At 38.3% G+C, this 26469-nt stretch overlaps 4 protein-coding genes and 1 long non-coding RNA gene across 8 annotated transcripts in view; 2 read left to right on the forward strand and 3 right to left on the reverse strand.

Moving 5' to 3' along the window:
• The first annotated feature begins 536 nt into the window (after window positions 1-536).
• Window positions 537-11066, forward strand: LOC124176587 (prohormone-2-like). The gene is made up of 9 exons (XM_046558085.1): window positions 537-694; window positions 3907-4024; window positions 4115-4210; window positions 4315-4456; window positions 4550-4789; window positions 7790-7885; window positions 7992-8080; window positions 8184-8428; window positions 8517-11066. The coding sequence occupies exons 2-9, from the start codon at window positions 3907-3909 to the stop codon at window positions 8646-8648; spliced, it is 1158 nt and encodes a 385-aa protein (XP_046414041.1). The 5' UTR covers window positions 537-694; the 3' UTR covers window positions 8649-11066.
• A 2535-nt stretch (window positions 11067-13601) lies between these two features.
• Window positions 13602-15868, reverse strand: LOC124176610 (SET and MYND domain-containing protein 4-like). The gene is made up of 5 exons (XM_046558139.1): window positions 15026-15868; window positions 14569-14846; window positions 14263-14421; window positions 14001-14140; window positions 13602-13832 (listed from the first exon to the last, which is right to left on the reverse strand). The coding sequence occupies exons 1-5, from the start codon at window positions 15462-15464 to the stop codon at window positions 13769-13771; spliced, it is 1080 nt and encodes a 359-aa protein (XP_046414095.1). The 5' UTR covers window positions 15465-15868; the 3' UTR covers window positions 13602-13768.
• A 1109-nt stretch (window positions 15869-16977) lies between these two features.
• Window positions 16978-26469, forward strand: part of LOC124176614 (inactive pancreatic lipase-related protein 1) — a 45561-nt gene continuing 36069 nt past the window's right edge. The window contains exon 1 of the mRNA XM_046558188.1: window positions 16978-17109. Within this exon, the coding sequence (XP_046414144.1) occupies window positions 17106-17109 (4 nt within the window). The 5' untranslated portion in view covers window positions 16978-17105. The remainder of the gene's footprint in view (window positions 17110-26469) is intronic.
• On the reverse strand, window positions 18408-20064 carry LOC124176662. The gene is made up of 3 exons (XR_006869434.1): window positions 19772-20064; window positions 18950-19093; window positions 18408-18766 (listed from the first exon to the last, which is right to left on the reverse strand). It is a non-coding gene; the product is annotated as an uncharacterized LOC124176662 (long non-coding RNA).
• Window positions 21691-25940, reverse strand: LOC124176564 (SET and MYND domain-containing protein 4-like). Of its 4 annotated transcripts, none has more exons than XM_046558035.1 (7): window positions 25429-25940; window positions 25168-25293; window positions 23883-24930; window positions 23427-23701; window positions 22867-23025; window positions 22356-22496; window positions 21691-22263 (listed from the first exon to the last, which is right to left on the reverse strand). In XM_046558035.1, the coding sequence occupies exons 3-7, from the start codon at window positions 24928-24930 to the stop codon at window positions 22009-22011; spliced, it is 1878 nt and encodes a 625-aa protein (XP_046413991.1). In that variant the 5' UTR covers window positions 25168-25293; window positions 25429-25940; the 3' UTR covers window positions 21691-22008. The 4 variants fall into 4 exon arrangements, with proteins under 4 accessions (XP_046413991.1, XP_046413973.1, XP_046413982.1 ...); XM_046558017.1 differs by having other exon boundaries at window positions 25395-25940; XM_046558026.1 differs by lacking the exon at window positions 25429-25940 and having other exon boundaries at window positions 25168-25360.

Below are 26469 nucleotides of genomic sequence, written 5' to 3' on the forward strand. Positions count from 1 at the left end.
CATGAATACGATGATAAAAATTTCACAGCAAACTTCAATTGGGATGATAAATGTTGGGACCATGTCGCATCTTCGTCCATTCATCGAATTCTCAAAAAATTAGAATTCTTTCCAACTAACCATCTTACGGAGCGATAGGATTTCCTTGGCTCGTATCGTTCGGCAAATGAAACCAATAAAACTGTAAGAAAAGAACGTTTTATCTTCGGCTCATGCTTCATCGGTTCAAAGACAAGAACATCCAAGCACTCGATTTATATCTCCCGTCAAAGGACGCGGCGACACGGTTTTCATTACTACCCATAGCGGCCCCGCGTCCTTCTTTTTCCGGGCTTTGATTTTCCCTCAACGATGAAATAAATTACTCGTACAAAAGGAAGGAGGGGTATTTCCCGGCCCCTCGAGATACTCCCCTTTCGTTTCGTTCATCCCTTGCTCTGACGCGTGGGCGTCGTAGGCGTAGGCGTTGCAGGTGGGGAGGAATCTGCGGGGGTGGCTGATCGACCGCCTGCCTCGCCACCGTGGCTCCCGCGCCGAGCCCTGCCACCCAGCACTGCTTCCCGGACCGTCAGAGCTTCAGGTGGTTTCACTTTCGAGTCTCCACTGATCGGCGCAACCCTCAGAACCAGACGGACGATAGAAGGAAGAAGACTAGCGAGAGGCTACTGCTTGGAGACAACAGGGACACGCTAAGGTGAAGTTTTAATTTTTAAACATTCGGGAGTACGAAGGTCAAATTCGTCGTTTATAAATATCGTAATATTAAACAAGTAAATTTGCGCTGTCGGAGAATTTTCTCATGCTTTCGGCACGGATGAGAAAAATTAACTATGTTACAGCATTAGTATTTCTAGCATTAAGCTAATACCGAACTTCTTGAAGAAAAACGAAGCAATTGCGTAAAAAATTTCTAGAGATGTTGGAATAATAGCAAATATTCGATTTTTGTTTGTCATATGGTAATTTCTTTTCACCAGTCAAATTTTCAACTCACCGACAGCGATGTGATTTTTGTGTTTGTTCATTCGGGCGTTGGGTAATTTTTTGGGTAGGATGAATGCTCCTTATGTAAATGTGGATACAGGTACCTTAAGGTAACATTGATGTTGGAGCCTTTATCATCGCTTCAAAAACAAAGCTATTAGCTTTTCGTACACCTTGATAAATAATACATCATTTCCACGTAACTGCTTCATTCCTCGTTATAATTATCAATTTTGGTATCCCATTGAATATGCAAGGCTTTAGAGATGATTTAAATATTCATCAAGGCGATAGAGAAACTTCTGAAATTGATATATTTTACGTAGTAACTTTAACGTGTCTTGTAACTGAAAAGTAGGTATGCTCAAGAACCTCGAGTTCAATATGACTTTTTCGAGTTCGCATAATATTTATATCGCACGTGATACTTACATTAATTATTACACAGAAATTCACATGGTTTCAATAACGAGAGTAATCTTCCAAATTAGCTATCCAGTAATAACCAACCGCGACGAGATAGAACGAAAAACTTGTAAAAGTGACATTCACTGTAAATTTTTCGAAAATTTTCATTATCAGTATACGTTGTTTGAAAAAACGGGAACAAACGTTGTTTGTTACTTACTTATTTTCATGTCCCAAAACTTTGGCATATGGATACTACATTCGTCACGATCTATCGAACCTTTACTTTTTAATATTGAACCAGGGTAGAATGTGTTATGGATCCAGCGCAGTGCGCTTCTATCTACAGATTAGAGATTAAACGTCTTTTTATAGGGCCCATTATACCTATCCTTTGTATGTATATTAATCCGCTATCCATACATATTTCAAATTACTCGTAGTATATTAGTATAATCTCTCAGAATATTAAGAGCGTTTTTTACACCCACGCTGTTCTATAGAAATTTTTCAAAATATATTGCAAAATGATCGCTATCAGAGCCCTGACCCTAGTTTTTAAAACATAGCAGGAAACCGTCGAACCTTTATCTTTGCGTATTATCAGCTTCATGAAATCAGATATCAATTATTTACAAATTGCTTTGTCACCCAACAGCCAGTTTGGAAAATTTATATTAGGAATATTTTGTAGATCAAAATAACGGTAAAAAATCTAAAAATTACTTGTCAGAGCTTTTGATGCCGTTACTGACTCGCTAGCTGGCTGCGGCTGACCGAATACTGCTCATACTACTTGCGTTGAATGTTCAGTCTACCTTTTCAGTGCACAATAACTCTGTTGGAACCGTCGGAACTAAAGGTTCAGTTTCTGTTTATTCATTTATTTCAAACTTCGCATAAATATACGCACAGTTTATCGTTGCAATGAAACATGTAGAAACATGGTTAAAGGCGAATGAGTTGGATTATTTGAAATATAAGTAGAACTGACAGCAGTACGCTGATCATGGGCTCGTTTTCCTCAAGCGAACGATGGCTAATTTCAAGCCATATTATATTCAAGTACGATAATCCATACATGTTTATGTATATAAATCGTATCTCAATTTATTTTTCGCGTTTCTGACTGTACACTGTAATTTATTTATATTGATTTTTCCGCCCCGAATATTTGACAATGGTATAGGTATTTTTAATAGTGAGAGGCAGAAAGAGAACGAGAGAGAGAGAGAGAAAGAGATTATGATTATTTGCGCTTCAGAGCAATAATTATATTGACATAGGAATTATGTTTAGTGAGTTAAAACTACGGAGCGTGACATACGTGACGATTTGTTGTTTGCAATAACGCTATCGATAAACTAGTTTATCATTATTATTTGGAATCACGAATACTGAGGAAAGAGGCGGAATAATACGGACTTGAGTCTCTGTAACAATGGCAGTTCTACGCATTTCAAATTAATAGTTTCGAGAAACATGTTCAGAACCCCAAACTATAAGAGAATGCAAAAAAAAAAATAATCGAATTTTGAAGTTTCTGGATGGTAATACCCCTTAATTGAGAAACAGTTTGGGTGCTTTTGTGCAGGTCTACCGGAGACCTTAGGGAGGCGCGTATAAGTACGGGTGATGTTTGCGCCGTCGACTTGGCAACAAGTTCCCTTGACTAATTAATATTTAAACAAGCCGCACCCTGTCCCACCAGGTTGATGTTGTCAGCTACCAACTAGCGCGTACTTACCTCATTCGCTTCCTCCGAGCATCAAGAACCCTAGCAAGCATCCAATTAATTTTCTACCCCATCGCCCAGCATTTATCTCAAACTTTGTTGACTCAAGGTACTTCACTGCTAAAATGTTTAATCGTGTTTATTTCCCCGTGCTCTCAATTTTCTTGACACATTCTAACTGCGGCAACAGGTCTCGTCGTAAAGCCAAAACTGTCGAAAACGGTCAGTGTTTCATTTCTTACATCTCTTCGTAGAGAAGGATTTTCCAATACGCAATTAAACCATACCTCATTTTCGCTTTGCTACGTTGAAGCATCATTGATGATGATAAGTTGCCGCTTCGGTATTTCATGCAGTAATCTGATTATTTTTTCGGATTAAAAATTATGGTTCTAAGTCATTTTCCAATAGGCGTACAACAAAAACGGGTTATCTTCAATAAAGTTGCGATTTCTACGACTGAAGAGCGAAATAGTTATAGTAAAAATAAATTTCAATCGCATGAACATGGAACGAAGCGATTACGTTCAAAGATGAGGATTAAGTCAGTACTGCTTTCGTTGAACAGAAAATTATCATATTTTCATCAAAACTTTGAGATCGCGACGGCATACTTGCATTATGTTTTGATTTTCTATTTTCTATTTTACAACTCCGATATTTTTCGAAAGAAACTTGTTATTACACTGCTGAAAGTATGCGATAATTCATCAAAACAGCAGATATTCATGTCCAGTTTTCGTTTGGCGTTGACATTGAAACTATGGTATTTTGTGTAGATGGTTTCAGCGTGGCTTGGAATTCTGGCCATTGGTCTATTGGCATTGATGACCGATGCGCTGTCCACGACATTGATGGAAGATGTCCAACGAGCTGATCAAGCCCTACGACCTAAGGGTACGTTAAACGTGTCCGCAGAGTCGTTCATAGATATATGTAGTAAAATTGCAAGACCAGACGATTCTATAATTTCATTGTAATTTACAGTGAAACGCGCTCAAGAACTGCTTATGTTCGGAAACCAGCAGAATCGTCAAGCTGAAAATGCACCGGGTAACTTGTTCTCACCGACAGCTGAAAAACGTAAATAACATTTCAACGTTACATTCGCTCAAATTTTATGCGATACTTTGTCAAACTTGCACTCGACACGGCGATTGATCATAAAATAAATAATAATTACTCAGGAACAATCGGATCTTCGGGGCTGGAAGAAATAAAGAGCGCTTTCCCTGCAACGGAGAAGTTTAGCCGTACAAAACCATTAGCGAGTGCGATGCACGAGGCATACCAGGAGAAACATTTACCCACCTACTACAAGGGTTATCAGTAAGTGTATTTTTTGAATCCGAAATTTTTAGCCCTAAAGAATTTTCAACTTTTCCGTCACCGCAACCTCGTTTCACTTTAATTATCGCCCAGGTACGGAAAGATACTTGACAACCAGCTGGAAGATAACCCGCGTAACTGGTTGGAAGATAACACACGCACCTGGGACGTTTCTGCGTATCCCCGATATTACAGCGTCGGTGATGACCGTCGCAAAAGATCCGACGGCGGCTTCTCATCCACACCTGCATCGACACACGCTCCCATGCAGTCGACTTCGTCCCCCCCAGCAACCGAAATGCCCCAGCAGCCCGTCGCTCAGGCGAAACGAAGGTAAGTTTTTAATTTTACTGAAAAAAAAAAAAAAAAGGAAACACGCTCTTACTCAAATTCGATACCTCGTATTACCCGGTACTTAGTCTTTTGCTACCCATTGGCTCCTTCGAGCATTCCTTCGAAACGGTTAGTACAACGCAATTTCTCCCGTTGCGAACTAACGGGGTGGCACTTCGCCACCCTCTGGGAGAGTTTTTCCCTTTGACAATCTACTCTTTCGTAAATGATTAACCTTGCTCGGCCGCACTGTGACAATTTCATCCCAAGCCAAATTTCACTTTGGAACTTTATTCTACGTAGCGTTTTCGATTAGATACCAATGTATAGTATAAAATATGATAATTTTCGCACTCAAATCATCGTGGATTCACATTTTAGAAGGATTCAAGATAATTCATGAATTTTTTTTTTTTTTTGAAAAACTGTACGTGAATGCTTTGGTCTCAGTGCAATCGCGCAGGGTTAACCATTCCAACGGACCTAGCTCGAATTATTATCGATAAACACTTTAGTTGTCAGCCACGGGAGCAAATCGGGCATGAATTTATCCGTACAACGTATAATCGGTTTGCATGAACGCGATAGAGAAAAGTATTGGAGCCGAAGCTCTATAAGCTTAGTAATAAATCTATCTACCTACAAGGAATGCTTGTATCGAATGGGCTTTTAAGTTTCATCAAAGGAAAAAGATCATTTGAAACTGAATACCCGACCGGTGAACTTCATTAGGCAAATCCCAAATGGGCAAAGCGCAGTTGCGAAAAAAAGCTTTTCTAGTAACGAATGGCGAACGTGACAAGCACTGCAAGTGTACCTACCAACGAGAAGCGAATAATTTGCATATATACGAAGTTACGAAACCGTCGACATTGAGTTTACAACCCACGTAAGCTAGACCGTGATATACATATTTATATAACCGCTAGATGCGCGAACCCATGCGTTCTTCGTCCACAAATCGAGTTTAAATGAGTTATTGAAAAGTGTTTTGAAAAAACTGTTTAATTCTGTACAGACTTATACAGTGAATGTATTTTGAATTTCATAGGAGCTAATCTGTGAGTAAGAGAACACTTTTTCCCGTTAGAAAATGATAAGTGGGAAAGCTGCTCACTCTGAGCTTTCCAAATAACGTATTATGTTGTTTATGCGAAAGACAAATTGCGCGTTAATGGGTCCCTTCAACGTACACGAATAAAACCGACTGAAAATAATTGTACCAGTATGGTACATCTTGCGGAGGATTGTCATCTACTAATACCTCCGTGCATAATTCACTATCGCGTAATTAATCGTGTGCCTTCGAGTCCTGCATTTAATAGAATGTTCCGCATGTTCGGTGCAATGCTGCGACACCACAAGGGTTTTGTCGCAGGTTACCAGGCCACCTGTAGCGTGGGCGCAGAAGGCAGTATGGATCGATCTGTTTTGTTATCTGGATAGGGTCGTCGGTTGCGCTTGCGAAATGGTTCGCACGACGGTTGCCAAGCAACGTGTCGATCGAGAGAGAAAACCATGAAAGAGAAGAGGACTGTAAAACTATGGAAACGAACGATGATTCGCTTCGTCGTCTGTTGCGTCGACGGAGACTGTTGCACTCGATAAAGGTGAAAAGTTAATGCGCAGTATTGTTACGCAAGGAAAGAGCCTTACAGCCCTTGTATCGAGCACAGGATAATAAAGAGCATGGTTCTAAGGCTGGATAATCTGCCGCTTGAACTGACCTAAATTTCTATCCACAATCCGTATCAAGAAAGCTGTTGAACAACTTATTATACCAACAACACGCGCAGTCCTTCATCCTTAGAAATCGCTCAAAGCGATGACAATCATCCATAGGTCGTGGGGATTTTAGAGTAAGCGTTGATAAGCGTCCGGCTCATTTAGTTATACATACGTAGGTGCTTTCGTTGAGCAAATCGTAGTCGCGTACCGCCACTCGGAGTCATTTTAACTGGTCGTTACGTTTAAGTACAGCTTGAAATTAATGTTTTCTAAACTACGTAGTCCCAGAGGACTAGGATTGGACGTGAGGCGCCCGTCATTCCCGTTCTAGGTGGGTGAAGATAGATGCGGATATGGGAATGGGGCGGTCGATAGCTCTGCAGAAGTCTGTATTTTCGAGGGTTCACTGACGGGGGTTTGGGAGGGGCTCCCTTCATGGATCGGAAAAGGTGAATGGAAGCCCCAGCTGTAAACTGGGTCATGCAGTTTGGCGCTCGTTGTTTTCCAAATGTTGAAGGGGATGGAGGGTAGCACGCGTCATCTGGACCACCCGATCAGGCAGAGTTGGGTATCGACCGACCACGATTAATGCGCCCATTCGGAGTCCTGAAACAGCAGTGTCCTAAAGTTCTCCGAATCACTAGTCAGGTCCGGAGCAATTTAGAGGGTCTAAATTATGCGATTACCCGTTAACGTCGGCTTTCCGAATTTAAGCGCATCTCGCGGATCATCGGGTTACTTATTATCATTTATCAAATGTAATAAAGCTGAAGCTAGCAGCTAGAGTTTGCAGCCCCATGTGTTAAACTAGAAAAACGCTGTTCAGTTTTATCCTCATAATTCTATAAAAGTGTGGGGGATTCAAGGTATTTCACAAAATTTTGATACTTGGACTTTACCCTCACATCCCATTCAAATGAACAATAGAACATTTGGCTGCTAGCTTCAGCCTCGTCCAAATCTAACAACGTCCGATCAGACAAGCAGCAGCTTTATCTATTACTCTAAGTATTGCTTGATGGATGAACAATTCTATGCGTTCCGGTCACGCGACGGTGAAAGGTCATCTCGATATATGTTACATACACTGGAACATGTTTCCAAGAAGTAATTTTGCCCACTGCGGACCGACTGTAATTGGATAAATAACATTGTACTATAGGGATATCGTTTGACGTCGTGTACGGCAATTGTCGGACATTTATTCTTAGCCTTTAACTATATAAACGACACACTCGTTAGTCCTTGGGCTTTTTTTCATCTGTTTCACAGCCTTCCGTTGTACCAGGAATCTCGCTACAAGCGGGAACTAGACCCTCAGGATGTTCTGGCACTTCTGTCACTTTGGGAAGCTGAGCGTCGCGAAGGGTAATGTTATTTGATACTACAATAAAGCTTCGTTGCTATTTTTAACCACTAAAAAAAACATAGTTTAAAATTCAACAAAATTAAACCTACACTTTTCCGGGTTCAGAAACTGGCCCGCGTATGATACTGACGAGTACGAAAATGGGGACGACGAAAACAGCATCGTAGACGTTGACGAGGAAGATCCTAGGAATGGTAAGTTCGTCCTTATAATTCTGACGTTGAAGGTCAGTCCAGGACCTACTCAGTCCTCACTTCGATTCTATCGTAATGCTATATTTTTCGTGAAATAAAACAGGCGCTGCTTGGTTAGAGGGGCCTATCTATTCGCCGCGGCACTTTAGCGTAGGAAACGATGCCCTCGCATCTTCTGATATTGGAATTCCCCGGTCACGGCCTGCAAACTATTATGACCGATACGGCAATCAGTTCGGTCAACAGTACGGCGGTGCTCTATACGGTACACCTCAGTACGGAACTGGTTACACTCGGAACGATTACAACCCGGACAAGAGATTTATGGTTTCCAAGAGGAGGTCGCAGGTAAGTCGAAGATAAAACACGGGAAAGATTATTAGCCATCGAAAGATATGGTGCTGAAAGATGGGTAACGACATTTTTTGGGGTTCAGGCCTACAGACCTTACGATGGAAGGAAAGCCATGGTCAACCTTGCCGAACTCTTGAGAGCGCTTCCGCAAAATTATGGCAGCTACCCAAATGACAGAGCTGAATCAAGCTACTACCACCGCATTAATTTGTAATTTTATCCGAACGATACGATGAACCATCGAAACGAACCGATGATTTCAGGTTCGTTTGTCCGAAAAGAAATCATTTGTCTTGGTATCAGGTAAACGTCTGCAATTAACACATTGTGAATAAAGTTTTCTGTTTCAAGCATCTAAATCTTGTGTAGGTACCTATATTACCTGTATATATACAACGCGATATAGTTACGTACGTATCGATTCTTTCATCCATGGTACTTACTGTTATAACACAATAAAGCTTATCCATGTGAGAAATTCGCGTTCTACGGCTTTTGAGTAACAGGGGACTTGTCAATAATGTTTTCAGCTTTTGAAAGTGAACTGAGAAACGGATCAACGCATTACAATGCAATGATTTATTACTTATGCATTGTACACAAATCCAGTCTGCTTGTAATGATCTTTATTTAGTTCATTCCTGACATCACATTTATTGAACTGGTCGTTTAAATTTATTTTATTTTAATCTTAGCTAAAGTGAAGATGTCTTTTTTTCGAAATCAATATGACAGGTACGGTTCTTTACTGAAATCGTGGTAAAGAAAAAAAAGATGCAAAACCGCCTTGCTTCTGTTCAAAGTAACGCAACTAACATATCTAATTACCAAATCACCGTGCTACCACACCTTCGAAACCATGGAACTGAAAGTTTGTATTATAAATACCAAATTTGTGGAAACTGTTTACACATGCAAGACTATAATATCTACTAATTAATATAACGAGATTAACGTATATTTAATCCCTGACTGTGTCGTTGTGATCTATGGTTAACCGAAGATCATCTGAATTCTTCGACATGCAAAGTCTTCCGATGACCAATTACAATTCCTGACAATTGATTGATCGAATACCGGGATGTTTGGAATAATTCTAGCATCATGAAGTTTCGCATTATTCACTGGATGCTCTGTGTTTTGCATTAGAAAATATTTTTTTCTGAATAATAGTTTAACTATAACGCCAGAGCTAATGAAATGTGATTTTGAACATTGAAAAACGCGATAGGATATCAGATGAACACATGGCATGTGTGAAACAAATTTTGTAACTTTCATTTCACATGCTTTGGCGTTTTGCGAAATGGACTCGAACTCACAGCTGAGATTTTGGTCCGTTGGATTTTATCCTCCTTTTCGGACTCTATTGCTAATTCGCATACATAAATGGTAGGAAGGGTAATCTGCAAAGCGTTACTCTCTAGATTCTCCAGTTAACCATAGGCTAACTAAGATTGTATTAGTATAGTGTACTTAAAGTATGTTTCAATATGTTTCACCTGACTGCGTTTATAGTATTTATGTCAAATGAAATTTTTTTCTAATGCTGGAATTGGAACCACATTGCAGGAAGATTACGCAATTTTTGCAATCAATTACGTTTTAATAAATGTGCTTATAGCTATGTGACATAACGATTCATCAATTACATACATAACTTATCAATTATACGGAATTTTCTACATTCACAGAAGGATTTGATCCGAATTCAAACCCCAAATCTCGTCTCAGCTAGCGAAACTAATTATTTCAATCAATGGATGATAATATCATGAGCTTACTTCACTGATTATATAAATCATTCAAACGATAATTTTTGCTAAATGAATTAGTCTTTGAATTTATTGAAATTCTTGTAACCACTGTGCAAACCTGAAACATGTATAATGAGATAGAAATGCTCGTTAAATTTAACTCCAACTTGTTCTGCGCGACAGCGACCGAGTTATGTTTCGTTGCATAGTCAAGCATTTATTCGATCGAAAATGTCAAGACACTAACCGTATACGAAGGGCTTATTTTAAGCGTACCCTTTGGATCCTATTGTAATTTGTATAAACTATAATATTGTCAATACTATTGTATGTGTCTATAAGTGGTATGACAAATTTTCAAATGATACGACAGATTTATTGCGTCCTAAAAGCGAAATGCGGTGACCGTAATTCAAGGTGCTATATGCATTGTGATGTCATGAAGAGTATCGAGATAACTTTGATAGTTTGAATATGATCAGAGGGCAAGGGTAACGTAAAATATTGCAGTCAAATTGAGAGGAGAAAAAATAAGTAAAATAAAAGGTTCAAACTAATCTGTCCCTCTTCGTTGGATGATGTAAAATCAATCACCAATCGAATTCGATTGAGGGCATGGATGGAAAAGAGAGCCTAAGTCGATTTCGACCTTTTTCCAATGATCTCAATGCTTGACACAAAGCAGGTATGTATATAGAACAAGCTCTGAAATCGGATTAGGCTCCTTTGAAAAAAATCTATTCAAATGCCATCAAGCTCATGGCATTTAAATGTGTATTTTACGGGATTGTAAGCGGTGGGTATGTCTCGTATCGGAAGAACGTCACGCGATTTTGAAACGATTGACAACTGACATTTATTTTGCAAATCTAATTTAAAAAAAAAACAATAACTGTCCACAGAAAAGTGTGACAATGATAAAATACAGGCATTACCGAGGCATATGCGACTACAGCTTTACCACGTTTTTCTCGGTTTTTTCGAAACGAAGATCTTCGATTTAGGCCGATTTAGCCAGGTTGTTCCATCCATATCTTCAGATACGATACCCTCGCGTTACGACATATACTACTTTGCCGTGATATATGGTCATTTGTAGTCTACCTATGTAATGTAATGTTACAATCTAATCTGATACATATGCATATATATGTGTGTGTGTATATGTATATGTATATATATATATATACAATAACTTTACCTTGAAAATATTTTTCAATCAGTGGTGCTTTCGTTCGATCAATGTATGGGTAAAGTGTAAGAGGGATAAGAGACGAACAATAAAAGATTATATTCTATGCATGCACTATCCGACTTTCCCAATTCATGTTTAATTTATTTCACTTCAGTCGTTTTCGACACGAATATTTTAGCGTTATAGTCAGGTTTCTAGGGATGCGCCCTAATTGTGGGGCAAACTCTTTTGTTCGTACAGCGATAATAATCATTTATTTAAATCAGAAATAGGAGTTGCATAATTGATTTTTAGAGAGTAGATTTTTATATTAGTCGTAAATGGGCTGCTGTTTAACATATATTGAGAGAACTGTGAATAATCGTTTGTCTGCTCTCGAACATTTAAGTCGCGATTCCCGACTGTACGTTAATTACAAATACGTGAAGAAAGCAAGAAAAACATACGCCTAGCTATGACAGCTCACTTTTGTTAATTAATCTTGCGATATGATTTGATCGAATGACCCTCGTCGTTTGGCTGTAACCAGACGTGTCACATCTGCCTCGGGAAGCTCGTAACCGTACAGAAAAACGTATGATGGAAGCCAATGAAATGAATCGTGCTAGCACATCTGAAGAGAACCCTGGCTCGAAGAAGGTTGCCAAATCACAATTGAACAGAAAGCTGATGGATGCCTGCACAAATCGCGATGTCAATACGGCGAGAAAAGTGATTCTTCAAGGGGCGAACGTTAACCATCGTACTTCACACGATGTCACGCCGATTCTTGTAGCCGCCGAACACGGTGACCTTGATCTGATCGTCCTGCTCTGCAGTCAGCCCAACTGCACCGTCGATCTCCAACAGAAGACCATACACGGTGAAACGAAGCCTCTTTTCGTGTTCATTTCAGACATTTATACGTTCATGTATATAGAAGGGATTGTCGCGTAGACGACGTTCGCATTACGGCGAATTTTATTCAGGAGCGACTCCCTTGCATTTGACCGTTTTCTTCGGACACAGGCAAGCGATGCTGGAGCTTTTGCGCCGAGGTGCGTCGACTGTCTGTTGGGACAACCTGGGTCGTTATCCCCTGCATTTTGCCGTCACGCAGAAGGACGTCGGGGCTGCAAGAGTTCTCCTCAAGTACGGCGCGCCGGTCAACGTCTATGATACTTTCTTCGAGAGCCCTCTCTACAACAGCGTAATGAGGAAACCCTGCGTGGCTATGGCAAAGCTTCTTCTGGCCAACGGGTAGATTTTGCCCATGAAATATTCACCTCGAGTCATATTACGCGTGATGTTCGAACGATCAGGGCCTCCACGGATCCCCCGCCTCAAAGCATTGGCTTAGGGCTGCTTCTGGAAGCAGTTTTGGGCGTTCGGGCCAGCTCAGATTTCGAAGCCGTCAAAGCTCTGATTCGGGCTGGAGCGAATGTGAACATCGCAGACCCGATGGCCCGGAGAACGCCGCTTCACTTAGCAGCAATTAACGGCCGATTGGAGTTGGCGCAGTAAGTTTTCACTTTGGCATTGGGCAGGTGTTTCGATCTTACAATCGCTTATCCAATTATACTTCCAGATACCTAATCCAGCATGGCGCAGACTTATACGCAAAGAATCGCGCCGGACAAACTCCATTGGAGGTTGCATTCAACTATCGTAACCTGCAGGTTGCTCATTTGATTGAGGACAACCGCAAATTGCAAGCAGAGAGTTATACGAGTCAAATTCTAGAGAACACCGAAGGTTCTGATTCACTGATCAATCGCTCAGACTAGCTATTGAACACTATCTCTCAGTATCTATGAAATGACGACTATGAATTTGTTAATGAGTTTTCTTATTATGTCTTAATATTTCACTTATTACATAATTTCATACAATCATTTTCATTTAGGGATATTTCGGTATTGCATAAAACAGGATCTCAACATAGTAAAAGAAGGAATTATAGTTTGCAAAGTTTATTTGATGATCAACATACACAGAAGTTCATAATGCTTTTCAAAAGTAACTACGAAGTATATTCCGAATCTATGTAATCAGATATTAAAGATATAATTATTCAAATACGTATAAACCTCGACAAAGTTCGAGGTGTTCAGAAAAATAAGAATGAAAATTACGAGTGAAAAGTTTAATTTTTTGAGAGCGATTTGCTGAAGCGACGCGTAAAACAGTGAGCACTGAATTGTTATCCCAGGTGGATTTACTGGTACATAGTCGTACACGATGTCAGCTGCCGCGTAAAGATCTTTGAGCATTGTAACCGCCATGTCCAATTCACTACAAGGTTTCTGCATAGGTTATGCAGTAATTCAATCATTTTTATCACTTCGATGATAATGTTAGGAATGTTTTGAGTGATATCTTTTTGTAAGAAATCACTATGCGTTACAAGGTATTGTTACAAAAAGGCATCAATTTTAGTTTTGGCCTCTTGAGTAACTGCTTTTTGCTGGAACGTAAACAAGACAAAGTAGTAATAAGCGAAAGTGTTCTATCAATGAACATGCAAATGAAAGATTCATGTTTTCGCACAGATTATACTTGTGAAAAAACTTTATTGTTTTTCAGGTATGGTTAAGTGAGGTCCATGGTTATTATACCTTTACATTATAATTACCTTGTAGCTACAATGAGTGACGAGCGTGGGCCAATTTCTTTGCAAGGGATGCATTCACACATCAAGTTTCGATCCTGAAGACGTCCGCGTCTTTTGCTTTTGTCCATCACAATGTAACGGGGTACATAGCTTCTGAATATCTGGAATAAAAATTCAAGTAACTGTACATTTATGAGCCATGAAAGATGTTCCGAGAACTGCTACTTCTTGTTCAACTACATCGCCGACTTCAATCTCATATCGTGGAACCATTTCTTATTACCTGTTCGCCGTTCTCAATAGGATAGGCAGCATACAGAGCAAGGTGTTCTGTATACCATTGTTCTATTGTATTTGGATCACATGAATGATTCGCCAGACGACAAAGAGCCAAAAGTGTAAGTCCGTGATCATAAGAAGCTGAACAACATGATGCACCGAACTGTCGAATCAAAATATTTCATTAAAGTACAAAGTAACTGATTGGATCTAAAAAAAATGTCATATCAATGCAAAAATTTGTGCACAAAGGAGTTAATTTATGAAATTCTATTTGACGCAATTCAATAGTAAATTAAAGCTCTCGTACAACTGTAGCTTTCATTAAACTAATATCCACGTTTCTCAACATCAGCTCTCCAACAAATATCACATGGGGATTTTTTGTAAATGTATAATTTACTTCCATCTTCTTCCCGAACATCTCAGTCTCTCTTCCGATCATGCATATTGATAATGCACACCACAGAACACTAACTAGTTGCTTTAGCACAAAGGAAGAGCCAACATTATTTGGCAGGGTATAAATGTTGCGGTACTGGTCATTGCAGAATTTTCCATCGTTGATATTTTCCTTTGTATGTGGACCTGCAAACGTACCCAATGGAGTTAAAATTTATTCCATTAGCTGAATTTGCTGAAAAGAAGGTAGTAACCTCAATCACTTGCTAAACCAGGGGTTTTTCTTTGAATTTCAATGATTGGTTCTAATTTCTAATTTAAATTTAATCTTATCAAATAGCAGTATGACAAATGTATATTTACACCTTTGAATCGATCGACATGTGCAAGCTCTTCCTTCAATGTAGCCAATTTCATTCCTTTTTGTGAAATCATTATAGTGAGTCTTACACCAAGCCAATATTGTTCAGGGACAGAGAAACACAACAAGAATCCCATAATTGAGCATTCTATCTCATGGTATTCGTTCCAGGCTTTGTCTCTGCGAAGTTCTGAGTAGTATGCTGCATAAACACAATATTTACATGGGATCAGGGTCCAGGATATTTGCAAACAGTGTGAGCAGTAAGTATAAATACTCCGTTGGTTGAGAATTGAGCAATGTGGTTTTTCTAAAATCAGAATTTCGCCAGATTTAATTTTCCGGGTAGCAATAAGGTGCTGGACAAGTTTTGCCGAGTGCTCGACCGCAATCGCATCAGAGGCACAGGGAATTTTTACATTTGGTGCAGATATTTTTGGCATTGGATGTTGGGTCACATTTACTTGAGACTCAGCAATAGCCGCTCGTGGTGTTGTAATCAATGCTTTTAGCTAATTTTCAATTTTGTTCTTCTTATCATTGCTTAGAGATGTCTTATCCAACCAAATTAAAGTTTCTTGAAAAGTTGAATCGACATCAGGACTTCCTAGTGCTGCCAAACATAGTCCTTTTCGCTTGTATAGCTTACTTTTTAATTTGTCTGGGTAATTCAGGTCCAGAGCTCTATTAATGTCACTTACACAATCCTTGTATTTTTTAGCTCAAATAGGGCTGCAGCCCTATTATCTATTGCCAGCGCTAGTTCTTCAGACGAATCTACAGCATATGCTATGCTTTTGGTATATTGTCTTATAGCCCGGTAGTACAGGCCAATCACAAAGCTTTTATTTCCTTTTATTTGAGACTCGAAGGTTTGCGCATCTGAGAAATTAACTTCAGTATTAATAATCTACATAACTTGAATCAATCAGCAGAGTTTAGTCATAAGTATTAACGAACGATGCAGGATTCGTAAATTTGATCGTTTTTGCATAGTGCAACCATAAAATTAGTGATCCAATTAGGGCTAGCATTATCATATCGAATGAAGTAATTAAAAATAGTTTGTAAAAGTTCTTGTGGATACGTTTAATTGTATCACATTTGCCTAAATAATCAAAGCTCACATCAATTGCACAATTCGTTCGTATTCGAAGGACGCCGGTTAAATCGGTATGGCGCAGTAGAGCGATAACTTGGGACGCGGTAGAACGCGGCAGCTAAGGTGGTGATTCCCGCGCTTTTAAGGATCTCTCAGAGCATATACCTAGAGATGCGCCTGCGAGTGAAAGTAGCGATCATTGGTGACGGCGACAATTCATTGCAGTAAAATGCATGGCGCTGATTGGCTCTCACCAAGAATTGGACGAACCCAGCGTTTCCGAATATCGCCGCGACGGCGCTAGTATAGCGGGCCGTAATTTTCTGGTCGTTGGACGTGAGAAGTCACCAGAACGTTCGTAAGCGCGCGCGAAACTGGACGCATTTTGTCGGCGGGCCTGATTTCTTACGATTCAATTGCTTTAATAATTCTTCCAATCGTATCAAGTTTAATCGGCGCAGCAGTTAAAGAGTGAGTTTGCTTATTAACTCGATATACCAGATACTTTACGCGAAGTCCGACATAATTTTTGCTTTGTTAAACAAATGAGTTTTGCTATTTCGTGCTCGTTGTGGTTTTTGTTTTTACTGATGTTTAATAACAGTTGACAAACATGTAATCAGTGCAGTGATCAGTGATACTATTTTAAATTATTATTAATGCCTATCGCGTTTACTTATTGTAAAGTTGTCTTTTAACATATTTTCCGTATTATGTTGTTATACGATCAGAATGTAAACGCCAAGTTAGATTCATCCGCGAATATTACAAATGTTAATACATTGTTCAGTTTTATTTCATTCCTTCTCTGTGTGCCTTCCCTTACAACACATTGTTTTGCGTGAAAAAGTAACTTTCAGTGAAATAGTGAAAGTGATAATGCTGACAGTTTTCGCGATGTATGCACGAGTACATGAACTTGTACTAGTTGAAAATCGGAGCTTGACAGGTCAACCTTGTGCTATCCTGCAGGAGCTGGTTGATGGGTAAGCCTTGCATGTACTCCATTTTTTTACGTTCATTTCTGCATTATATCCAGATTTACCCAACTCATGAAATTTTTGGATATTGGCAAACCAGTCGTTTTAGTGTTGTTTTATAATCTTCAGCTTTTGTGGCCAGGTCAGCAATGCAGGAAAAAATACCATCACGTGTATTACTTATTTTCGTGATGAGCAATAAATACATATGATGCACAAGTCATTTTCACCTATCATTATTTTTACAAAAGAATGAAAATACGTATATAGCCATCGTGGCTTCTCAATCGAAATTAACACTAAGTTGTGATACTTAAAAGCTTTTCCTTTATTCGAATAGTTAAAAGCCCTTTAATCCTGTGTCCTTTTCGCGTGGATTCAATGCCGTGTGGTTCTGAGGACGGTGAATAACTTGAGCGATTAACTTCTCATAAACGTTTTCGAATGCCCATTTCTCAAAGACGACGCAGGGCAAACAGTTGTGATCGCATATCACTTGTAACAAAGACGTGCTTCTCACAAATTGATGGAGTGAAGAAAAATGCATTGCGATTAGGGTTGAACTATAGATGGAGATTGAATTGGTAGCACAAAATATATTTATTAAAACAATGAGTCGTGAAACAATAACTAAGATAGGAAAATGAAACAAAGAAAATATGTGTCGTTAACACGTGTAGATATTATGGCATTCTTTCCAGAACACTATAGGAAAGTACTATATCCACTCTGATGTGTAGTAGAAAGTCTGTTACAATATATGATCACACACCCATACATATGCACTATAGATATACATTACGGTGGTTCTTCTTTGGGGGGTGGAAAAATTTTCATTGGGACGCCTCCCAAATCTTTTCTAAATTATTCAAAAAAAAACAATGTGTGTAAAGTTTCAAGCCTCTAAGTCAACTGAAACACATATCAGTAAGCTCTGAAAGTTTGAAATGTAAAATACATGTAGTTTTTATGACCAGATATTTCGTCTTCATGAATTTGGTATAAATTGAGGGATCGATTGAAACTTGGCAGTTGTCGCTTACAATGATAGGAACAAACCCTGAAAATTGAAAAATTTTATTATTATTGTTCCCTTATATGTAAGCCTAATAAAAGATGCTATTAAGCCATACGTCATACAAAGTGAAGTAACTGCTTATAAAAACTACATGTAGTTTACATTTATAACTTAAATCAGGGCTTACCAGCACGTATTCCAGTTGATGGAGAGGCTTGAAACTTTACACCGATTTTTTTTTTAATGATTTGCAACAGATCGGGGGGGGGGGGGGGGGGGCGTCGCCATGAAAATTTGTAAAACGCCCAAATACGGACCACCCTAATACACATACAAAGTAGAAAGAAAAATGACTCACAAAGATAGGTTGTATCGTTTTATCTGTATAAGTTTTGAGAGAATAAATTGGCTGTTTGTAGTATGTCTATCTCGAGTTGATCTGCCGGTTCATAATCGAAAATGGTTTTGTCATACAAAGATTTGAGCATGACTATCATCATCAATTCTCTGCAAGGTTTCCGTACCAGTTTATGAACTGTTTCAACCATGTAGGTCAGTTTATTCAATGTTTTCAGTGAGTAGGTATCAGTCCTTATCTGTTCGCCAAAGTCGTGTGGTTTTAACCTGGCGAGTTAATGCTTGGTCCTGGAAGTCAAATCAATGAAGTTTTCACATGTACGCAATACAACAAGTAAAGAAATGTTTTGGAACAAGAATGATAGAATTAGCAGTATGTATTCTCATAGAACATACTACATGGATTAGATAGGATTTGGTTAAGGGCTAACAGATGGGCATTCATATGGTTAATTCAAAGTAAATTGTTACCCTGAAGCTAGGTATGTGTTCAATCGTGGGCCAACTTTTTGCACAGCGTAGACATTCACAATTGAATTTCCACTCTTTGAAACGTTCTTGTCTCAGTTTTTTCGAAATTGCTGCGTAAGGTAACATAAAGTAGTTGTCAAATATCTGAAATGAAAGATTAGATGCCTATATTTTATATTTATTTGACTAATTTTCTGTCATGTATTATCAATAGCATCAGTCTATGCAAACTAAAATATGAGTCATCATACGGGTGTTGGAACTGCTAATAATACATCTGTAGGCAATATCATTGGGGATAGATAGATATATAGCAAGCACTCCACATGGTATTGGTGGAGATCCAAAAGTGAAATACAAGATTTGTTATGGGATTTTTTATATGAAGGTACAGGTTAAAAAATAGAGCCTCGTTTAAAAACACAAATTTTCAATTATCCCCTATCTGAGATATTATTCAAGTGGCTATTTCCAAAGTACCCATTTTCTGGAATCTGATAAAATTTCAAATAAACTAGTAAAATATAATCAAATATTTGAGCCCTCGTTGCGTCCTCCAGACCTCAAATTCTTGTTCCATACTCTTAGAGCTACCATATATCCTGCATTTTCTTCTTACCACCACCTCACTACCTTGTTTCTATACCAAGTTAGCAGAATGCTCCCTTTACTGCTGAATGGTAACTCTATCCGATCTCTTGCCTTTTTCCTCCTACGAAGAATTCCTCTTCCACATCATCTTATTGTACTCTAGATCATTCATAATAAATGCTAGATTGGGTGTGGAATAGGGGGATAGGTACTTGGATAAATATGTTTTACCTGTGTTTTGATCAATTGTCATCAATTCTTGTTTCAATAAATGTATTTTTTTGCCTTTTTGCGTGGCCATTATTGCCATTCTCATGGTTAGGAAAATATCTTCATTGAGTTCAAAACAAAGCAAGAATACCATAAGTGTGCATTCCACCTCATGGTAATTATCCCAGGCTTTGTCTTTACAAGTTTCTGAGCAGTATGCTACATTGACGCAGCTTTTGCATGGAATCGTAGCATAGGATGGTTGCCAACAATTTGAACAGTGTGTATAGATGTTCTGGAACAGCAGTCTTTTTCAAAATGGTTTTTCTACCAGTAAAACTTCCCCAGGCTTAATTTTTCGATTAGCAATCAGATGCCGGCCATACTTCTGTGAATATGCAATTTCAACTGCGTCAGAAGCACAGAGAATTTTCAGGTTTGGCACAAGTTTCTTTGGAGATGGTAATAGTTCTGATTGTGCTTTAGGTTTAGCAACTGTGCAAGGGCTGGACATCAATTGTTTCAACTCAATTTTACTTCTATTGACTTCATTTCTACTCATACCGGTTTTATTAAGTCAAACCATAGCTTCCAAGAATGATAGATCTGCGCCAGGTCGACTCAAAGCCTTCAAACACATTGCCTGTCGTTTGTACAGCTTTGATTTCAGCTTGTCCCCTTATTATGTGGACTACTAAATGACAAACACGTGGATGAGACGTGTTCAGTAAGGGCTGGTAAAAAATAAAAACGAAAAACTTATAGTTTTTGTTCGATTTCGTGAATACACGAGCCACGCCATATTTCGTTAACAGAAATACCTGTTGATTGTTTTTAGTTCGAAAGTTATTTTTTTCGGCCACATTGATTTACCACTTTTTTTATAAAATGAATGATTTCGACTCAAAATTCAACTTCAATTAATACTGAACCTAAATGCGAAAAATAAAGCGTCACCAATAAAGAGTCGCTAATTGACCCCCTCAATCTGATCTCGTGATAACTTATTTTTCTCGGCGTAAACCACGCGCAAGTTGATTGCAATAAAATATGCCTAAGGGAGGTTATAGATTTGCTAACATATGCTGATGATATAATACACAGAGTCTTACGTTTAGTATCTTCTGGATCTCGTTGAAATACTCTTTGACATAACAGATTTACACGGATAAGTGCCTGGTGCGAACGAAAGACAAAATTGTCGGGTGATTCTAAATGCAGTATTCGCGGTTGGATTTGAGACGCGGCGTCGATTGGTTTCGACGTATGCATATCGGTAATTCCCGTCGATTTGAATTTTTCAATTAGACCAGTACAATGACGTTATCGTAGCTGTCTAATCTCTCGGCGCATTGGTAACTTTTTTTATTTATTTATTTTTTTTTGTTTTATTGAAACATCGCGGAAAAGGCCAATCTAATGTCAATCATGGTAAATAAATGAATCTTCAATATTTAAATTAGTCGCAAGCAAGCACTCGAAGTTGGGCAAATTAAACGGCCTCACATTGTGTTCAGAATTAATAATGGGTGCTTTTCATTTACTGACTCAAATCGACTTGTGTCGCTATTTCTGGTGTAACCGGCCAATCTGGGCAAAGGAATACACCAGAAATAGCGACACAAGTCGACTTGAGTCAGTAAATGGAAAGCACTCCATGTAGTTATTGAAACAGTCAATCTGTCATATCCCACTCGGCAACGTACATTATCGTACTTGCTTCCCATGAAAACGCTTTGACTTGTATCTCATGAATGGTCGTATCATTTTGATTCGGCTGTAACCGATAAAAAATGCTCATGATCATTTACACCCTTTTTTTGAAATGTACATAGCTAATCAGAAACAACAAATTCTGTTGGGTTTTGCTGAATGATTTCAGCACAGATCTCGTCGAAATAAGCTACACACTTCTGTACCTTTTACAATTAGATGAGTGTGCTATGTAATTAGTTCAATGCAGCCATAATCAAATCTAATGTAACAGGGATTAATAGTAAAATTTAGTTTATTGTTAGTGTCAAACATCATTTATTGAAACAAAAGAAAAAATTTCATTTTCGTACTACTGCTATTAACATACTTATTTGTTTAAAGAATATACCCATAAAAGTAAATAATCAAACAAGTGAATTCTAAGCCACTTTTCATACACTTTACTTATATAGATACCCTGACAAGTTGAGTATTCAGTTGGAAAAAATAAGTGCAGTGTACATAGTTAGAGATCGATAATAAGACAAACGTTGTTTTTCCGTTTAAAATTTATCGATTGGTTCGTAGTGAAATATTACATCACTCCACTCGTAGTATTCTTTCAACATCGATATTGCCATCATCAATTCGATACATGGTTTCTGTACATTTTCAAACAGTAGATTAATCATTTTCAGTAATTCGTTCAATATATTTGGCAAGTATCGTATGTTGTCATCGAACATCGAGTTGCATACTTTGTATTTATATATAATCTGGTCCAATTGCTTCTTACTATCTTCAGACATTTTTTGTTTCTGAAATACACATAATAGACAACTGAACGTTCTGGTTAGATTGAGGAAAAGAATCTGTTAGTAATAATCAAAGAGGCACGATATATTCTTACCCTGTAGCTGGGTAGACTGTGCATTGTGGGCCAATTATTTGCACAAGGCAAACAATCACAATTAAAGTGCCAACGATTTAAGTATCTCTGTCTGATTGATTTTTCCATCACATTGAAGCGTGGGCCATAGTTGTCAAATACCTGAAATTAAAACGAAAAACGGATCATTATTTAGGTTTGACAATTTATGATTCAGTAACAACTGTTGGTAAATTTCTGCTTTAACTTAAATTCTGTCTGTCTACGCACTATGTCCCTACTTGAGCAAGCATATAAATGAGTACGTAATTCTATTTATGTAAAATATAGTTAGTGGTAATAATGTGAAGATAGGAAGAACCTATGAGCTGTAAATAAGATGTAGGTATATCAAGTTTCAGTTTTGTGGTTGTGTGAGTATACACACTAGATACTATGCATTCGTTTCCTCAAACTTGTGTGTTTATTTTTGCTAATAACACCAAGAAAGATAGCGATATGTGTTAGGATTCAAGAAACATTGTCAACTTACCTGTTCGCCCTGCTCAATTGGATAGACAGCATATACAGCCATGCAGTCTGCATACCATTGCTTTATCGTGTTAGCATCACAGGAATGATTCATAAGATTAGAAACAGCCATAACTGCATCCCCAAGACTCTGACCCTCCGGATCATGCGATGGTCCAAACTAAAAAATTATCGTATTAGGTATATTTTTGAAAGTGAATAAATGCATCACAGAAATTTATTGCACAGTTATGATAACAGTTCAAGTTAACACAATTTTGCAGTAAAATTATTTCACAAGAAAACTTTGATCTTCAGTTGGCAAACTCAAACTGTACGCTTATTGACTTTCACATCACGGGTGACAGCCATCGTGCTTTTTTTTTTATTCTTGAAATTATCATTATTTTGGTAAAAATATCAAGAATAAGTGGTCAAAAATTGGCACCATGGATATTGTACTATCCCCCTACTCTCGGCACAAGGCTAATCACTTATTCAAGGGGGAATTAAGTCTCTTAAATGCTGAACCTAAATATATACACATACTGAAATTTGAATTGTATTTGATTTAGTACATACGCTCTGTCTATTGCTGAATAAAGTATGTATATTCTTCAAAATCAGCTTTCCGACAAATATAACATCTTGATTTTTTGCCAATGTATGCAATGAAAGCTTTTTTCCAAACATTCGACTTTCAGTTGCAAGCGTGCAGACTGTTATCGCTGTCCACAAAGGTCTAACTATCAAATTTACCGCAGAGCATTTATCAATGTTATCTGTTAGACTGTAGATGCTGCGGTATTTGTCACTATAGAACTTCCCATCGTCCGCATATCCTTTAGTACATGGATCTGAAAAATTGAATAAGAATTTGCAGTTGTTGGAGACTTTATGATGACATATTATATTAATAAAAACTTTAAAATCAAATATAAATTTATAGCATACTTTTAGTAAGAGAAGTACGATTAAAATTTATATTGATATTGATCATTTTTCAAATTTGAGCGTTAGTCGTCATTTTAATAATACCTGTACTATCATCAATGGTTTTCAGTTCCTGTTTCAATGCATCGAGTTTAGTTCCCTTTTCTGTTGCTGTTATAGCCATCCTCAGGCTTAGCCAAAGTATGTTATTGAATCCGTGACCTAGCAACAGTCCCACAACGGAGCATTCCACCTCATGATAATCATCCCAAGCTTTATTTTTACATTTTTTTGAACAATATGCCACGTTGATGCAATATTGACACGGGATCATAGTCCATGAAACTTGCAAACAATATGAGCAGTGTGTATAAACATTTTTCAGATTTAGTCTGGAACAGTATGGTTTTTCGAGAATGAGTACCTCTCCCGGTTTAATTTTGCGTGTAGCAACGAGGTGTCTTCCGAATTTCTTTGAATACTTAATTGTTACTCCATCAGAGGCAGAAGGAATAGTTGGATTTGAGGCGAGTATTGTGGGTGGGAGATGTTGTAGTGCATATGCAGGTGATTTTGAAATCAATCGAACTGAGCTCAACTGCAGCAGCTTGTTTTTAGGTTCATCTTTTTCATCTTTTTGCAGATCCATTTTTTCAATTGAGTTGACAGTCTCCTGAAATGATGTATCTCTGCCAGATCTACCCAGTGCCACTAAAGACAATTTCTTTCGTTTATATAATTTTATTTTCAATCTGTCTGGATATTTTAGCTTTAAGGCTCTGTCAATATCTTCTACACAATCAGTAAATTTTCCCAATCGGAACAAAGCTGCAGATCGATTAGCATATGCTATAGCTAATTCTTCAGAAGATTCCGGCGCGCAGACAATGCTTTCAGTGTATTGTTTCACAGCTGTATAATATTGACGACTTAAAAAGCTCTCGTTTCCATTGTTGCGTAATGTTATCGAGTGGTCCAAATTTTTTTGCTGACATGTAGTGTCTAAGACAGTGATGTGATGCTCAATCACTGTTCTCAAAGCAACTTCAAAACGCTCATTTTCAGTTTTGAGCATCCTAAACTTCGAAACCAAAGTGTCACGTATAAGTTCCCTGATAAAGTTGATCTTAGGGAAATCTAAATATTCGGTCATCTATAAAGAAAAGGTTCGATATAAATCAGCCCAGTAAATAAAATGAAAATTTGTTTTCCAAGCTTTCGAAACAAAATAACTTGAAAATGAAGTATTTCAGGAAGTATTCATCTTCAATTCGCACGTTTCATAACATGTATGCTAAATAGTTGTATACATAAAAATTTCAATAGCTAAAAAAGAACCGATCGCAGACACGGCAAACACGTGCTTCCTGAATCAAAAAATCTGTTTTACCTTGTAATTGGCTGCGAATTTACAGTTTCATCGAGTTAATGATATTGTAATAAGTTGTGCGTAATATTGTATTGAGACGCCCAATTTTTCAACGTTGTTTCGTCCAGAGGTCGAATCACGATGCAACTGTAAATTTAATCAGAAACAATGGCTTACTAACGGTGGTGTTGTGAAGCGTAGTTACGGTAAATTTTTCGGTTAGATGTGTGGATAACGCGGGGAATTACCAAATTGCGTCTGTCTTTATAGTCACGTAAAAACCTGCGTATGTCGCGTTCCGAAAGCTCTCTGCCGAAAGAAGCTGTACCGATGAATGGATCCTGTATCATAGACTACTTTCCACCGAGGTCACAAATCGTGTCAGATTCGGGCTGGCTCGTCTGTTTCCACCGGATTTACGGCTCGGATGAGGATAGAGCGAAGTTCGATCTCGTTGGCAGTGCTGAAGTAACCCACTCGACTCTTGTTCCCACTGATCGCGTTTTTGACTCTACCCAGCAATTATTCAAGGTAGAGTTCGGGTGAAAAGTTGGCGTTTCCACCTGGCAGCGCTCACCCCAGCCCTACTTGTGGCAACGTAGCCTGAGCGTTCGGTACTTATATCTGAATCGTCGATTACCTCGAAACGCGACGCACCTTCTAGTCTAGTCAAGATAGGTTTTCACTTTGCGTTAATACCGTTTTCTTTTTTTTTTTTTTGGTTCAATCGTAGGTAGGGTCACTCAATCCAAACGTCCTTAATCTCTTCTCAATCCAAAAGTCGACCAAATCGGCCCCTTGCTATCGCCGCCATCTTGAATTTTATGAAAAATGGTTTTTCTTGAATAACTCGGCCATTTTCAATTTTAACGAAAAATGGCAAAGATAAAAGTTGTAGGAAATTCAATTTCCTACAACTTTGGTTTCTGCGTTTTTTTTCAAACAATGGATATTTTTCGAATTAAATCTGAAAATAGCGGCGAAGTAAAACGAAGTATTATCTTGTTTAAATTGAATTTCCTACAACTTTTATCTTTACCATTTTTCGTTAAAATTGAAAATGGCTGAGATATTGAAGAAAATTTCATAAAATTCAAGATGGCGGCGATAGCAAGGGGCCGATTTGGTCGACTTTTGGTTTGAGGACTCCCAGTGACCCCCCCAATGATTGAACCAAAAAAAAGCGAAAATGAAATTAATGCAAAGTGAGGTCGATTTTTTACCTATTTTGACTGGACTATTCTATCTCGTCGCAACACATTTCTTGGCTCTCTTTTCTCTTCTCAGAGGCACTCAAGACAGAACTCTAGTCAAAGATTGTTG

The sequence above is a fragment of the Neodiprion fabricii genome, chromosome 1 (assembly GCF_021155785.1).
Source record: "Neodiprion fabricii isolate iyNeoFabr1 chromosome 1, iyNeoFabr1.1, whole genome shotgun sequence".
Classification (NCBI taxonomy): domain Eukaryota; kingdom Metazoa; phylum Arthropoda; class Insecta; order Hymenoptera; family Diprionidae; genus Neodiprion; species Neodiprion fabricii.